This window comes from Mytilus californianus, unplaced genomic scaffold, assembly GCF_021869535.1.
Source record: "Mytilus californianus isolate M0D057914Y unplaced genomic scaffold, xbMytCali1.0.p SCAF_28, whole genome shotgun sequence".
In the NCBI taxonomy this organism is placed as follows: domain Eukaryota; kingdom Metazoa; phylum Mollusca; class Bivalvia; order Mytilida; family Mytilidae; genus Mytilus; species Mytilus californianus.
The window spans coordinates 1,038,258-1,052,315 of record NW_026262677.1 but is presented as its reverse complement, the minus strand read 5'-3'; the positions used below and the strand labels follow the sequence as shown (position 1 = coordinate 1,052,315).

The window sequence follows — 14,058 nt, the reverse complement described above, 5'->3', positions numbered from 1 at the left end:
TTTCCTATCCATTGAAAATATCGGCGACACCAGTTAATGCTTACAATATTCAAACTAAAAAGGAGAATGTTGAAAAGTTTGAAAAAATGAAACAACAGATGTAATGTTGCAGAGTAATACAGTTCTGTTTCAATGTGAGTTACATTTAAAGTGTTTTTACTGATCTGATACTTATTAAAGTCGCTAACTCTAGTAGAGTAATTACTGCTATAGAGTGAAAATTGGACTCAATTGTCGTTGTTTATATCAATTTTACAAACTTAAAGGTCTTTAAGCTTGAGATACTTGAAAAGATAATTATTACGCAGTAATCCGAACTATTTGCGCTTCTATACGCTATATCCTTACAAACAGGGTCTTCCGTGCGCTCCACAAAACCTCTTTCTAAATTATTAACATCAAATTTATCAACAATCAAAGCCGGGCGTCAAATTGTGAAACTACCTATTCTAGAGGTGGAGTGAATCAAATGTTGATACTAAAAAAATCCAAAGATCTTATGGATACATACAATCTAAGACTCTTTCATCTTGCAATAGTATTGAATAAAGGCAACATAAGTATACCGCTGTTCAATAGTCATCAATCGATTTAACTGAAACAAATCCAGGTCACAAACCAAAACCGAGGGGAACACATCAACTATAAGAGGAAAATAACGGAACAACAGAAACACTGAGATGCTACAAAAACAAACGCCAACATACATAGAAATTAAAACATTTGACTTTTCTACACTTTACACAAGTATTCCCCATTCTGAACTAAAAGACAAATTGAAAGAGTCGGTCCTGCTTTGTTTCATTAAAACAAATGGCCAACGTAGATACAAGTATCTTGTATTCGGGAGGGATAAATCGTACTTAGTAAAAAATCACTCCGATTCAAAAAAATAATTCTCTGAAACTGACATTATCAAGCTGCTTGAATTCTTGATTGACAACATATGTATTACGTTTGGAGGATGTGGTTTTCAACAAACATTCGGCATTCCCATGGGAACGTACTGTGCTCCTCTTCTTGCCGACTTGTTCCTTTATTCATATGAGGCTGACTTCATATAAAGAAAAGAAGTAAGCAGTATCATTTAACTTACTTTCCGCTATATAGATGATGTTTTATAACTAAATTATTCAAAATTTTGTGACTATGTTGTACGCATCTATCCCATCGAACTTGAAATAAAGGATACAACAGATACAGTTAAGTCTGCCTCATATCTTGACTTACATCTAGAAATTGACAATAAGGGTCGGTTGAAAACATAACTTTACGATTAAAGAGACGATTTCAGCTTTCCAATTGTGAAATTTCCATTTCTATAATTAGCAACATTCCAGCAGCACCTACATACGGAGTATATATATCCCAGTTGATACGATATTCCAGGACTTGTATTTCCTATCATGATTTCCTTGATAGAGGGTTGCTACTCACAAGGAAGCTATTAAACCAAGAGTTCCTTCGTAAATGTTACGGACAACACCACTAGTTGGTTGACCGTTATGGAATATCTGTTCCAGAGATGACGACGGATATGTTACAATTGTCGTAACTACAATCCCTTCCATTTTCCCGAATGTGAAATACCGATTTAGACTTTTTACTGTGTTTGTACTAACATGAGCAACACGACGGATGCCACATATGAAGCAGGATCTGCTTACCCTTCCGGAGCACCCCCAGTTTTTGATAGGGTTCGTGTTGCTCAGTCTTTAGTTTTCTATGTTGTGTTTTGTGTACTGTTGTTTGTCTGTTTCTTTTTTAGCCATGACATTGTAAGTTTATTTCGATTTTGAATGTTCCTTTAGATACATGTATCTTTTGCCTCTCTTTCTGCAAAGTCATCTGATTAATATCTTCCTATGCCAGTTAAGACATAATTGATGATATTTCTTTGCCCTTGATAGTTTTTAATTTGTTTTTATTTTTTCGCTTCAGGAATATATACATCGGTTTTGTTTCATTGAAATAGCCTATGACAATAAAATAAATAAACATATGTTCGCTTATTTAACAAACCTGTTAAGGCTGTCACCACAAGTAAAGCTAAAAAACCTAAACGGAAACCAGTCGATCTCGCTGAAATTACTATAGAAAAAAGAGCATTGCTATTATTTTTTCATTCTATTGTGTTTAAAACATTTGTAATCTTTGTTCACATATATATTTTCGCTTTTGCATCTCAAGTTTATTGCATTATCTTATCTCCTGAGCATTTAACTTCCTCTACACATACATCCGTTTTTTTTGAGAAACCAATGCTGATGCAATGGTCACAGAACAATAAAAAATAAAACATACAACAGTTTTTCAGCTGTGAGGTACTAATATATATGGTAAAAACAGCATCACATAAATAATAGTGTAAAAATGAAGGAAAATGTTACTGAGAGATATTCTATCTTTATATCTTTAGCAGTCACAAGGTTTTATTTGCTCCGACAGCTTCGTCAGTTGCAACCTAATTAGAATTTCATGTTTGAGATTATTACAGTCATTTCCAATTTATTTATTCGTTTCTTTAAAATTTGATATAAAATGAAAATATAATGAGATAACGCAATCTGTCGCATACACAACTTGTTTGTGTATTTCACACAGGCGACATGTGTATTCTCTCCTGCAATGCACACATATCGCCCATTCTCGACAGGGTGTTTATTATTTACCATTTTTGATATACGGAATGTCTTAACATATCCAATAATATTAAAATGATTCCCTATTGAACGTCTACTCAAAAAGACAATACTTTCGAAAGTGAAAGCCATTGGTGGCCTTGGGCTGTTTTCTGCTCTTTGGTCGGGTTGTTGTTTCTTTGACACATTCCCCATTTCCATTCTCAATTTTATCAGCATTAACATTGACTCTTCATGTCTGTTTTTGTTGATAGTCCTACCGTCAACAAAATATTTTTCGGCTCTTTGTTTTAGGTTCCTTTTGGTCATATAGCTTGTCACGTGTATTGGTATTATATACATCCTTTGTTTTACAATATTTGGTTAAGAGTGTTCTTGATAAATGTTAAAATAAGAAAACACGTCGAATGTTGAAAATTTCTCAAGTGTTATTTCCATTTCTATATAGTTTTGCAGTTCCGGTGCTGGAGAACTATTAGTCCCGGAGGGTGTCATAAGCCAAGTAGTCAGTGTTTCGTTACTGACATGATTTATTACATACCTTTATTAAATTGTTAGTTTATAGATTTTGAAACTAAGGTTCCAACTCTTTCACATAAAGTTTACCTAATATAGATTTGGCTTTTATGTTTATAGATATAGGAAGATGTGGTATGAGTGCAAATGAGACAACTCCCCATTCAAGTCACAATTTGTAAAAGTAAACCATTTTAGGTCAAAGTACGGCCTTCAACACGGAGCCTTGGCTCACACCGAACAGCAAACTATAACGGGCCTCCAAAATGACTAGTGTAAAACCATTCAAACGGGGAAACCAACGGTCTAATCTATATAAAAAACGAGAAACACTTATGAACCACATCAACAAACGACAACCACTGAACATCAGATTCCTGACTTAGGACAGGTGCAAACAACGTTTTAATAGGCGCCAACCTTCACCCTAACCTGAAACAATAGTGTAACATCACAACATAGAAAGACACTCTATAAAATATCAATTGAAATGGCTTAACTCAATCAAAAGATATATTAACAAAAACAAGTGAACATACACTGAACGAATAAATTTTAACTATAACACAATGTAAATACAAAATTAATAAAAAAAAGAGTGAGATGTAAAACAATATCAGAAAGACAACCATAACCTTGGACAAAATGCCGCCAAATAAAATAACGTACACAGGTAAATTAAAATAATTGTGTTGTAAGGTATACATGGAGTACGGAAATAATTTTAAAAAAATAAACAATTTTGTTGTTCCTAGTACGAGAACAAAAGTGAAAATTTATCGTCATACTAAACACTTATCAAAGGTGGTTTGTATTAAAAATAGTTAGACTAGATATAACACTGAATAAGTAAACATTAAAATAACAAACATACATTACAAATTGTATCAACAGGTCAAATTAACACAAAAGTACGATTTGAGAGTACTCGCAGTTACTGAAAGCTAGTTAAAATCCAAAATCAGTTAATAATAAAAAATCATGCATCAGAGACTAAAATCAACTAAAACACATCCCAGGGATTTAGTGTTTTAACGTCATGGACAGTCAAAGAAAACATGACTTGTGCAATGCCAAAAAAAAAAAAAGTATCGACAGGCAGTAGGATACTTAGGAGTTAACCTTTAATAAATATGTATAATGTTATATATAAATAGAGTTATCTCTATATATAAAATGAACGTGGATTTGTATTTATACATCTCAAAAAAACACGTTTGAAAAGAATACAAATTTAGTTATGTTTACCTTTACTAATAAATGTGTTTAAAGGTTCGATTAGTTTACACGGATCGCATAGTTATTTCCGCGCTTTTAGTACAATATTACCGTTAAATTTAGGATGTGAAATACTGTTTTTTCGACAGGTACAACCAAATTTACAGATCAAATCTTTGTATCTATGAAAGAATTTAGTAAAAGTTTTAAGTAATTTATGGAAACGAAATCCCTGACTTAATAATTTACCAGTGATGCATTGATTACGTTCGTTAAAATCAATGACATCACTTCACACGCGGGCATTACGAACGAGTTGGGATATATAAACACCGTATGATGGAGCCAAAGGAACATCGCCGTCTAAAAAAGGAAAATTAACAATAGGGAATGAAAAATCGTATCTTTTGTCGTAAATTTTAGTATGGAGTTTCCCTTTAGAAATTAAAATGTCTAAATCTAGAAAAGGACAACTACTGCTGTTTATGTTAGATTTAGATGTCGGTAGTATATTTAGAGAACTCTTGATTATTCAACGAAAAAATATCATCAAGATAACGGTAGGTATTGTTGAATGTATCAACCAAATGTAACAATGACGTGTCTTTACTGAGTTTCGTCATAAACTGAGATTCATAGCAATACAGGAATAAATCTGCTATTAAAGGGGCGCAGTTAGGAATACATATTACCTGTTGATACACTTTATCGCCAAAACGTACATATATGTTGTCCAGGAGAAAATTTAAGGTTTCAATCATATCTTCACATTTCCAGTAAGTGTATCTAGCATACTTTCCTTTTTAGTTACAGAAAAAGTCTAAACGAGTTACAGCAAATAAATTTGCAATGAGATTTTTCAAAAGACCATTTAATTAAATATGAAAACTTTGCCTTGAGAAGATTGTGTAGAAGTGTAGTGTAGAGAGTAGAAAAATCATAACTGTCAACAGAATTATGTTCCTTTTGGTCATATAGCTCTTCTCGTGTTTTGGTGTTTCTACATCCTTAGCTTTCAAATATTTGGCTTTTAGCGATCCTGGTGAAGGTAAATCAAGACATGCGCTTCGCTTCGGACGCATAAAATTTCGAAAGTGTTATATTCATGGCTTTATGCAATATTCAGTATTAGATGGTTGATACCTCAATTATCTTGAATTTCCATAATAGAAAAACAAAGGATATGGGGTATCCATCCATGACACAAAACCAGAACATCCACAGCAAATTTTTTTTAACGTTGGTTTGTATCTTCTAAATCGATTTGTGAGATTTGAATATCTGCTTACCCTTGTTGCTTCATACTATAGCTTCAGGAGAACTATACAATAAAAAATAAATAACTAAAAAATAAAAAACAAAAACAAAAAAAAAGCAAGAAATCACATAATCCATAATTGATTAAAGAGGCCGATGTTCCCATGGAAACCAATACAATATATTACCTGCTTTAAGTCTTTCGGTTGTTGCTGGGTCACTTTTAGCGTCCTCTCTACAATAATAATGATTGTAAACAAGGTTAGCAAACAAAAGATAACTTGCTTGCTTAACGTTTATAAAACTATACCGTAGACGCCCAGTTCTAATTCACTGTCATATATAAATAAAAGTAGGAGTTCATATTCATCAGCTGATTAAATTTACATATGTTTGCAGTAGTATCTTGGATATCAATGATTTTGACATTCGTTTTCGATTGACATGATTCTTGTTAAAGGAATGAGAAAACATCTGTTAACGACCTGTATCTACCACAGGCTGAATCAATTCTTACATCCATTGAATGGAATATTTAATATTGCTACATGTTCATGTTTTCATTCATGTTAATCTTTTATTTTATACATATTTTCAAATTAAGGTGAGAGGTACGTAAATCTGCGCCTCTAACAGACAACGGGAAAATTTACGTTTGTTGTTATGAGAGTTCTCCCCTTTATCCCAAAAAATATTTTCAAGAAGTCGGGAGAAATTCCGCCTTGTCGAGAAAATGAACAATACGGTGGAGAGGTATTCAATGCACTTCATCAACACTAATCAAAAAGTGTAGTAATGACAAATAAAAGTTCTTCTCCGAGTGAAACAGAACTTCCCTCCCAAGAAAATAAAAAACATTTTGGCATGGCGTGACTCTATCGGAGAGTTGTTGCTTTGGGTTTACTGGCTGACCAATTCAAATCTTGTAAGAACTGCTATGCACTATTGTTTCTCCACAACTGTATATTTTAGATAACATACATATACATTGTTGCAACTGTTCCTACAGTAATCTAATAAACACTGAATAAGGGCACAGATCAGAGACTTTACAAAAGGTATCTTTGATGATTTTTTCTGGTGGGCTTACTTGAATTTCAGAACTATGAAATAAAACAAATCATTCCAAGTGTAATAAGGATTTACTCTTTAAAGAGTACAGTATTTTCATTAGACATCAGTTTGTTACGGTTTCCAGTATTTTCTTAAGCCATTTTCTCTGCCTATTATACATGTATATCACTTACCTTGGGAAATCGACAGCAAGATGATCAGTAGTCTGTGGAGGCTGCAGACATAAATGATCTATAAAGTACAAACATTTGATTGTTTGATTTGAAACAAAAACTAATTTGCTCATAGTATTCAATCGATAAACTTGTCTCCCGTTTTTTTTTAATTTAACTTCTAGGTGTAATACCACCAAATCATTGTACGTCACATCCGGTAGCATACGAAAATAGGTCGAAAAAAATATTCCCTTGAATTTGACAGTTGTAGGTAATTAATCCTACACTTCATTGCAGTAAAACATTTCTGGGTCATAAACATATATCTTTGGTATTTAAAAGCACCATTATTTTTTTATTTGGGGTTTCTATAGAATATTTTGGAAACTTGAGGTTACATGGTTACTACAGCTTGTACACAGGTTATAAAGGGGAAAATTTGATTGGTTAAATTCCAGTGATGGTTATTTTTTTATATGCAATGAAATGCTATGTGAAATTTTTTCTATAGAAACAAAGATAAAATCTGCACAGTTTTCTGAAAAGTGCAAATTTAACAAAGACTAATAGGGGACAATCAATGGTGGTATTACACCTTCTAAGATATATCAAATTACAGAACATACACCACTAGTTTAACCCCGCCTCGTTTATGTACATACATGTCAGTGCCTCAAACTAGAAACCCGTCAGTGATTGTCGTAGAAATCTTAACATTTATAAACAAATGAAAGATTAGAGACCCCAACAACACAATACACATATAAGATAAATATCTAGCGGTCGACCGATTAACTGTGAGTTTTAAATAGTAAGTTTTTTGTAATAAATGTTGAATTCTGCATCACTTCGAGTATATTTAAGATACAACAGCAAGTTACCGATTTAAAGTAATGGTAAAAATGATCTGAATATACAAACTTATATTAAATCAATGTGGAAATCGTATGAAATCTAAATAAGGAGAGGTTGTGTATGAACGGACCATTGGATCTGAATATGCTATTTATCTGTTTTGATTAGTGAGCCGCTTCTTTCTCGTAATATGTTTAGGATTTTATCTGATTATTGCAGACCATAGGTTGGATCTATAACGCGAATGGTCCTTCAAATATTTTCTTATTTTTTATCCACAAATTTTGAAAAAAAAATTTTGCATGAGGGCCATAAGAGCTTAAATCCAACAAGTGCAAAAAATACACTTATTGTTATGTATAGATTTCACTATTTCCCAATGATTTACCTGATGATACTTTAAGACGCCGTCTTGGATCATAATAACATGAACAATCCTCCTTTGATGGCACACAGGCACATTGGTCTGTAGGATTACTGATGTAATGAAAGTCTTTTGCGTGATCGCACATGCATGTTTGATCTGTTATTGCTAAATTATTGTCGGATTCGATCTGACCCTCTTCCTTACATTTTGATTTCTTATATAAACAATCGCTACTCTTGTTTGCCCAAAGTAGAAATGGTTGATATTTTTCTGAAGAGCAGGAAACAGTCGTACGAGCCCCCGATATTACATATTTTTCACCTGTAATTTAAGAATATGAACTTTCAACTGCTGATATAGTATCAAGTTTTTAGTTTTTAGGTTGTACATGAAATGTACTATTTGTACACAATAAGGTCTTTCCACTTTCCTGTGTAAAGACCTTTCGATTTGTTTTTTTTTCTTCCATCATTATTTGATTTGTTTGATTTGTGTTTGTTTCGCAAAGATTAAGATATCGAAAAGATTTTTAATACATGATAACGAACAATAAATATGCTTTCGAAGTTGACCCTGTGTAACAGTACACTTTCTCTTGTGAGGGTTATCTTCCCGTTCACTGTTTTTCTTGTTATGTCTACTCCTAAGCAACCGTAAAAGAAATCGACAAATTAATTTATCCAAATTGCTTGTTAAATCCTCGGGACGTTTTTTTAAATTTCGACCGAAGCAATACGGAGACTCCATATGAGGGTTTTTTTCCCTTCTGTATTTGACATAGTGATATATAATTATAAATGTTACTCATGAACTGTCATTTATTGAGATCTCGGGTATTTTGATTTGATGCTCTTGGTGCACCAAAAGAAATTTGAGGTGAAGGTCAATGGTCAAGGTCATTACTAAATTTTTAATTTTGATTGTTTTCGTATTTCCATACAAACCGTAATAAATAATGACAAAATTGTTAACCAAAAAGTAAAATAACCAAAATACCAAACTTCAAGGAAAATTCAAAACGGAAAGTCCTTTATCAAATGGCTAAATCAAAAGCTCAAACACATCACACGAATGAAAAACAACTGTCTTATTTCTGACTTGGTACCGTTATTTCCTTTTGTAGAAAATGGTGGATTAAACCTTGTTTTATAGCTAGCTCAACCTCTCACTTGTATGACAGTCGCATAGAATTCCATTATATTGACAACAATATGTGAGCAAAACAAACAGACATAATAGGTAAAATTGTCAAAAATTGGGGTACAACAGGCAGTCAATATTGTGTTATAATCTTAATCACTATAAAACAAATAACTATTTCAACAAAGAAAAACAAAATAGCATATAGACACTCTATAGACAAAATACATAAGCATAAATGAAAGACAAGAATACAAAAGATGATCATAGCACAATAACTGGATGTATGAATACCGAGCCACGCCAAAAGTATATTACCAAAAATTGACAAAACAGTAAAGATTAAAAATATACAACTGATCAATAAATTGTTTGTTGCGACATGTCGTAACTTTAAATTTTGGTCGAAAGAGAACCGTCCCTTTTGGTTGGAGTTTTCACGCCTGAAAAGTTTAAAATAAGTTGTATGGAGATATTACTTATGAACCATACATCCACTTCATTTGAATTTTGTTGGAGAGTGGTCTCATTGGCATTCATACCAGATCTCTTTATGTTTAAATAGTAGAAACATAGGGTGTATTGATTTGAGATCCTTCCTTTATGTCCTTGAAATTGAGGTCAAGGCCAAATTGGATTTTTTGCATTAGGTTTGGAGACTTTATACCTTTGAAAATGTCATCCGGAAGTGACCTTGTGTAAACCGGAAGTAACAATGTTTAAAATAAAATTGAGAATGGAAATTGGGAATGTGTCAAAGAGACAACAACCTGACCAAAGAGCAGAAAACAGCCGAAGGCCACCAATAGGTCGTCAACACAGCGAGAAAATCCTGCACCCTAAAAGCGGGCTTCAGCTGACCCCTAAACAAAAATGTGTACTAGTTCAGTGAGACTGGACGTCACACTAAACTCCAAAACATATAAATGAACTAAAATCAAAAAACATACAAGACTAACAAAAAGACTACTAGCAGTTACTGACATACCAGCTCCAGACCTCAATTAAACTGATTGAAATATTATGGCTTCATCATATGAAAATCAAGCACAATCCCTACCGTTAGGGGTTAAGTATCATACCATCATAAAATATATGAGAAGAACATAACCCGTATCATGCCAACAACTGGTTTTAGAAAAATGTGTTTATTTCCGATGCAAAGACCCTATGAGTGAATCAATATTAATACTAGAATATGCCATCTTTAATTCCCTAACAACAGTATCGTAACTACATCCCTTCTGATTAAGTCTGTTTAAAGGTTTGGTTAGCTGGATCATAGAAAAAGTATATAATTTGAGTCGGCATGCATTACCCTATCATATGATATATCGAAACCATATACTCTGGAATCAGTGGGAAAAAAAGATATCAGATGAGACTTGAAGTGATATGTTTCTAACCGAAAATAGCTAATGATCTCCCTTATTTCAGCCAAAAGTACAAAGAAACCATATATTTTTGGAATCAGAATGAAGAAACCTATGATTTGACGCCAGTAGTAACTTTGAGTAAACCGGAAGATACTTCTTATCAATGATTTTGGAATTCAATGGTGGAAAGACCATCAATTGTTCTCTGAATATATGGTTTTTAATTGTCAATTAAAGTTATCCTGTTATTCTTACAACCTTTGTAATTGTCATGCCCCTCCTATTATGATTAAAGAGGTCTTCAGATTTTTGTGTTCGTTCCGTATTAGATTTTAGGTAAACTACCAAGAATTTCGAATTTGTTGCTTCAAAGTTAACTCATATGTGATAGCATTAAATTCTAATATTAACAGGTATAAGCTTTCGATTAAGGTAATTTACCTTCACGCAATAGTCACATCAACATGGAACTTAGTACAAATGTTAATTTTATCATGTGTCCTCACTATTATACATTTTGCCTTTCGATTCCCATAGTTCAGTCCGAAATGTTGTTGTGTTGAGCGTATTGCTCAATGTTTAGTTTCCTGTTTGGCATTTGAAGACTGTTGTTTTAGAAACCTTGCCTTGAACCCACCCCTCCCTCCGCATGTGTGTATATGATCAGTCCGGAAACAGATGGGATTAAGAGGAAGTATTTTACTTGTTTGTCTTTTCGCTATTTACTTTTGGCAAATATGCTGTCTGTCGTTCTTTGACTTAAATGTGTTTTTATCTCCCCTTCTTCCCCCTTTCCATTCAAAATTCCATAGCAAACAGTCAACAGCCAAATATCTTAAAAATACGGAGTAGAAAATGTAATAATTCATTATGAATGATCATGAATTGTAAACTTAATTAGTAATTTCGAATTGCAAACTTGAGATTTTTTATTTGTTTTGTAGATGTTGTAGATGTTGATTAGCTGAATACGACTAACAACAAATGCATACATAAAAGACAATCCATAAAATCGTTTGATACGACAACAAATTATTTAAGGAATGACTGTAATATTTTTTCTGTCTATGAAGAAATAACATCAAAAATGTGGTGCACTCTGAATAACCCGCGTAGCGGGTTATTTTAAAGTGTGCACCACATTTTTTATGTTATTTCGAATAGACAGCAAAATATATTACTGTCATTTCTTATAATTTAATTCTAAATTCCATTTTAAACCTGAGTAAACCATGAAAAAACGTTGATGACGTCACGGTCACATGACAAAATTATGTCTATGAGCTGATAAACAAAACAACGTCAGCCAATCAGAAGACGCGTTACATTCAAAATTAAATTATTTAAAAACAAAAAGAAATTTTTCATTAAATACTCAGTCATGAAATATGCATACATTAGTAACCTGCTAGAAAAAAAATTTATTTACTGCTTCATTTTATTTGAATAGACTCTTGAAGATGATTACCTGGAGAAGAATAATCTGGCGCTTCGTTGCACGACTCTTTAGAGTTTCCAGAATTGGTATCAAGTAAGCAAGCATAGAATGTAGTAGGGAACTTCCGACAAATACCAAGTGCTCGTAAGTGCGATTGAGACATATCTGGACATTTCAAGTCGTATTCACTAGTATTCGCACATCCAATTAATATCTATAATATTAAAAAATAATGTTAAGGTATGTGTCATTTGGTCTCTTGTGGAGAGTTGTCTCATTGGCAATCATACCACATCTTCTTATATTTATATAGTTTTACATTTCAGAGACTTTGCTTGCAGTTTATTACGAATGTTCTTTTTTTAGTCTGCCTTTCAAATTTCCTTGGTGCAGAAAAATACATTGGTTTTGGGTATACTTTTATTAAAATTTTAAAGAAAATAGATGTCCTTTATTATTTAAAATTTTCGTGATTTATTGAACTTTGAAGTTAGAAGAAGTCAATCGATGTTTGAATGTGTCTAGATTTTGATTCCAAGTGTAACTTTCATGTTATATTTTTCTCTAGAATAACTATTACAATTGAAGATAGTAAATATGTACACTTAAAAACACATTTACATTCAAGACTTAAATAAAGGCAACAATAGTATAACGCTATTCAATAGTCATAATTCGATTAAGCAAATAAAAATCCGGGTAACAAACTAAAACCGAAGGAAACACATCAACTATAAGAGGAAAACAACGGAACAACAGAAACACTGAACTACAACAAAAGCAAACGTCAACATACATAGAAACGGACAGTAGATAACAACTGCCATATTCCTGACTTGGTACAGGACATTTTAAGAACAAATGGTGGGTTGAACCTGATTTTGTGGCTAGTCAAACCTATCGTTTATATGACAATGTTAAAAATACCGCTAAAATGACAACGCTACGTTTAAATAGACATAGTGTAGATCGATATTAACAAAACTAAAATATTTGAATTAAAAACATTTGTAGAATAGTTATCATTTTAAAATTCAAAACTATGTTATGAGTTTTGATATTATGTTAAAGGTATAGGCATATGAACTTTTAAAAATAAACATAACAGTACTATAAATAGTTTTTTTTTATATTGAGTGCATTTTATTAGCAAATGAACTATGACATACACCTATCCTATTGCAACTTTAAATAGTTAGTATAACAACATTAAAAGTTTATTACGTTGCAAGAATGCTACGAATACTTTATTTTGTCCAGGTATGCATTAGTCATATAGAAAACGAAAGTGGTTTGAATGATACATATCTTAACATATAAAATGCTCAATATTAATACTTACATGACTTAACATGATACATAGTGCCAATTTGAACTTATATTTCACCATAATGCCAAGAATATAGTACATATTCAGTATACACTTTCTTCCGTATAGTACATAGTTGATATACTTTTGCTTTGTGTATAATCTATTCAAGTCTATTCATGATATCAGATGTAGGTAATATGAATGTTATCTGTATGATCATTATAGTTTGATTCGCGCCTAAATCTAAAGAAAAATCATCAAAGATTTAAAACCTTCTGCACTAATAACGCATTGTAATAACATTTTCAATGGAAGATTATCAATCAAAAGTACATAGAAGTAAACAAATAATGATTTTTGTCAAATAATTTTTGTTTGAATCGTTTGCCTGGTAGCTGTGCCGAACTAAGGGTTTAAGATATTAAAAAAGGTGAATTGTTGTATTTCAACTTACTGTTGACATTGTGTCCTGGATAATTATTAATGGCCTAGCTTTATATTTTTTATATTGTTTAACATAGCCATAAAACAAGGTTCAACCCACCATTTAAAATGTCCTGTACCAAGTCAGAAATATGGCAGTTGTTATCAAATAGTTCGCATCTATGTATGTTGGCGTTTGTTTTTGTTGCATTTCAGTGTTTCTGTTGTTTCGTTGTTTTTCTCTTATAGTTGATGTGTTTCCCTCGGTTTCAGTTTGTAACCTGG

At 32.4% G+C, this 14,058-nt stretch overlaps 1 protein-coding gene across 1 annotated transcript; it reads right to left on the bottom strand.

Moving 5' to 3' along the window:
• Positions 1 to 49: 49 nt before the first annotated feature.
• Positions 50 to 13,515, bottom strand: LOC127732787 (uncharacterized). The gene is made up of 7 exons (XM_052241966.1): positions 13,381 to 13,515; positions 12,069 to 12,252; positions 8,106 to 8,405; positions 6,881 to 6,938; positions 5,822 to 5,868; positions 2,023 to 2,091; positions 50 to 54 (listed from the first exon to the last, which is right to left on the bottom strand). The coding sequence occupies exons 1-7, from the start codon at positions 13,447 to 13,449 to the stop codon at positions 50 to 52; spliced, it is 732 nt and encodes a 243-aa protein (XP_052097926.1). The 5' UTR covers positions 13,450 to 13,515.
• Positions 13,516 to 14,058: the final 543 nt, after the last annotated feature.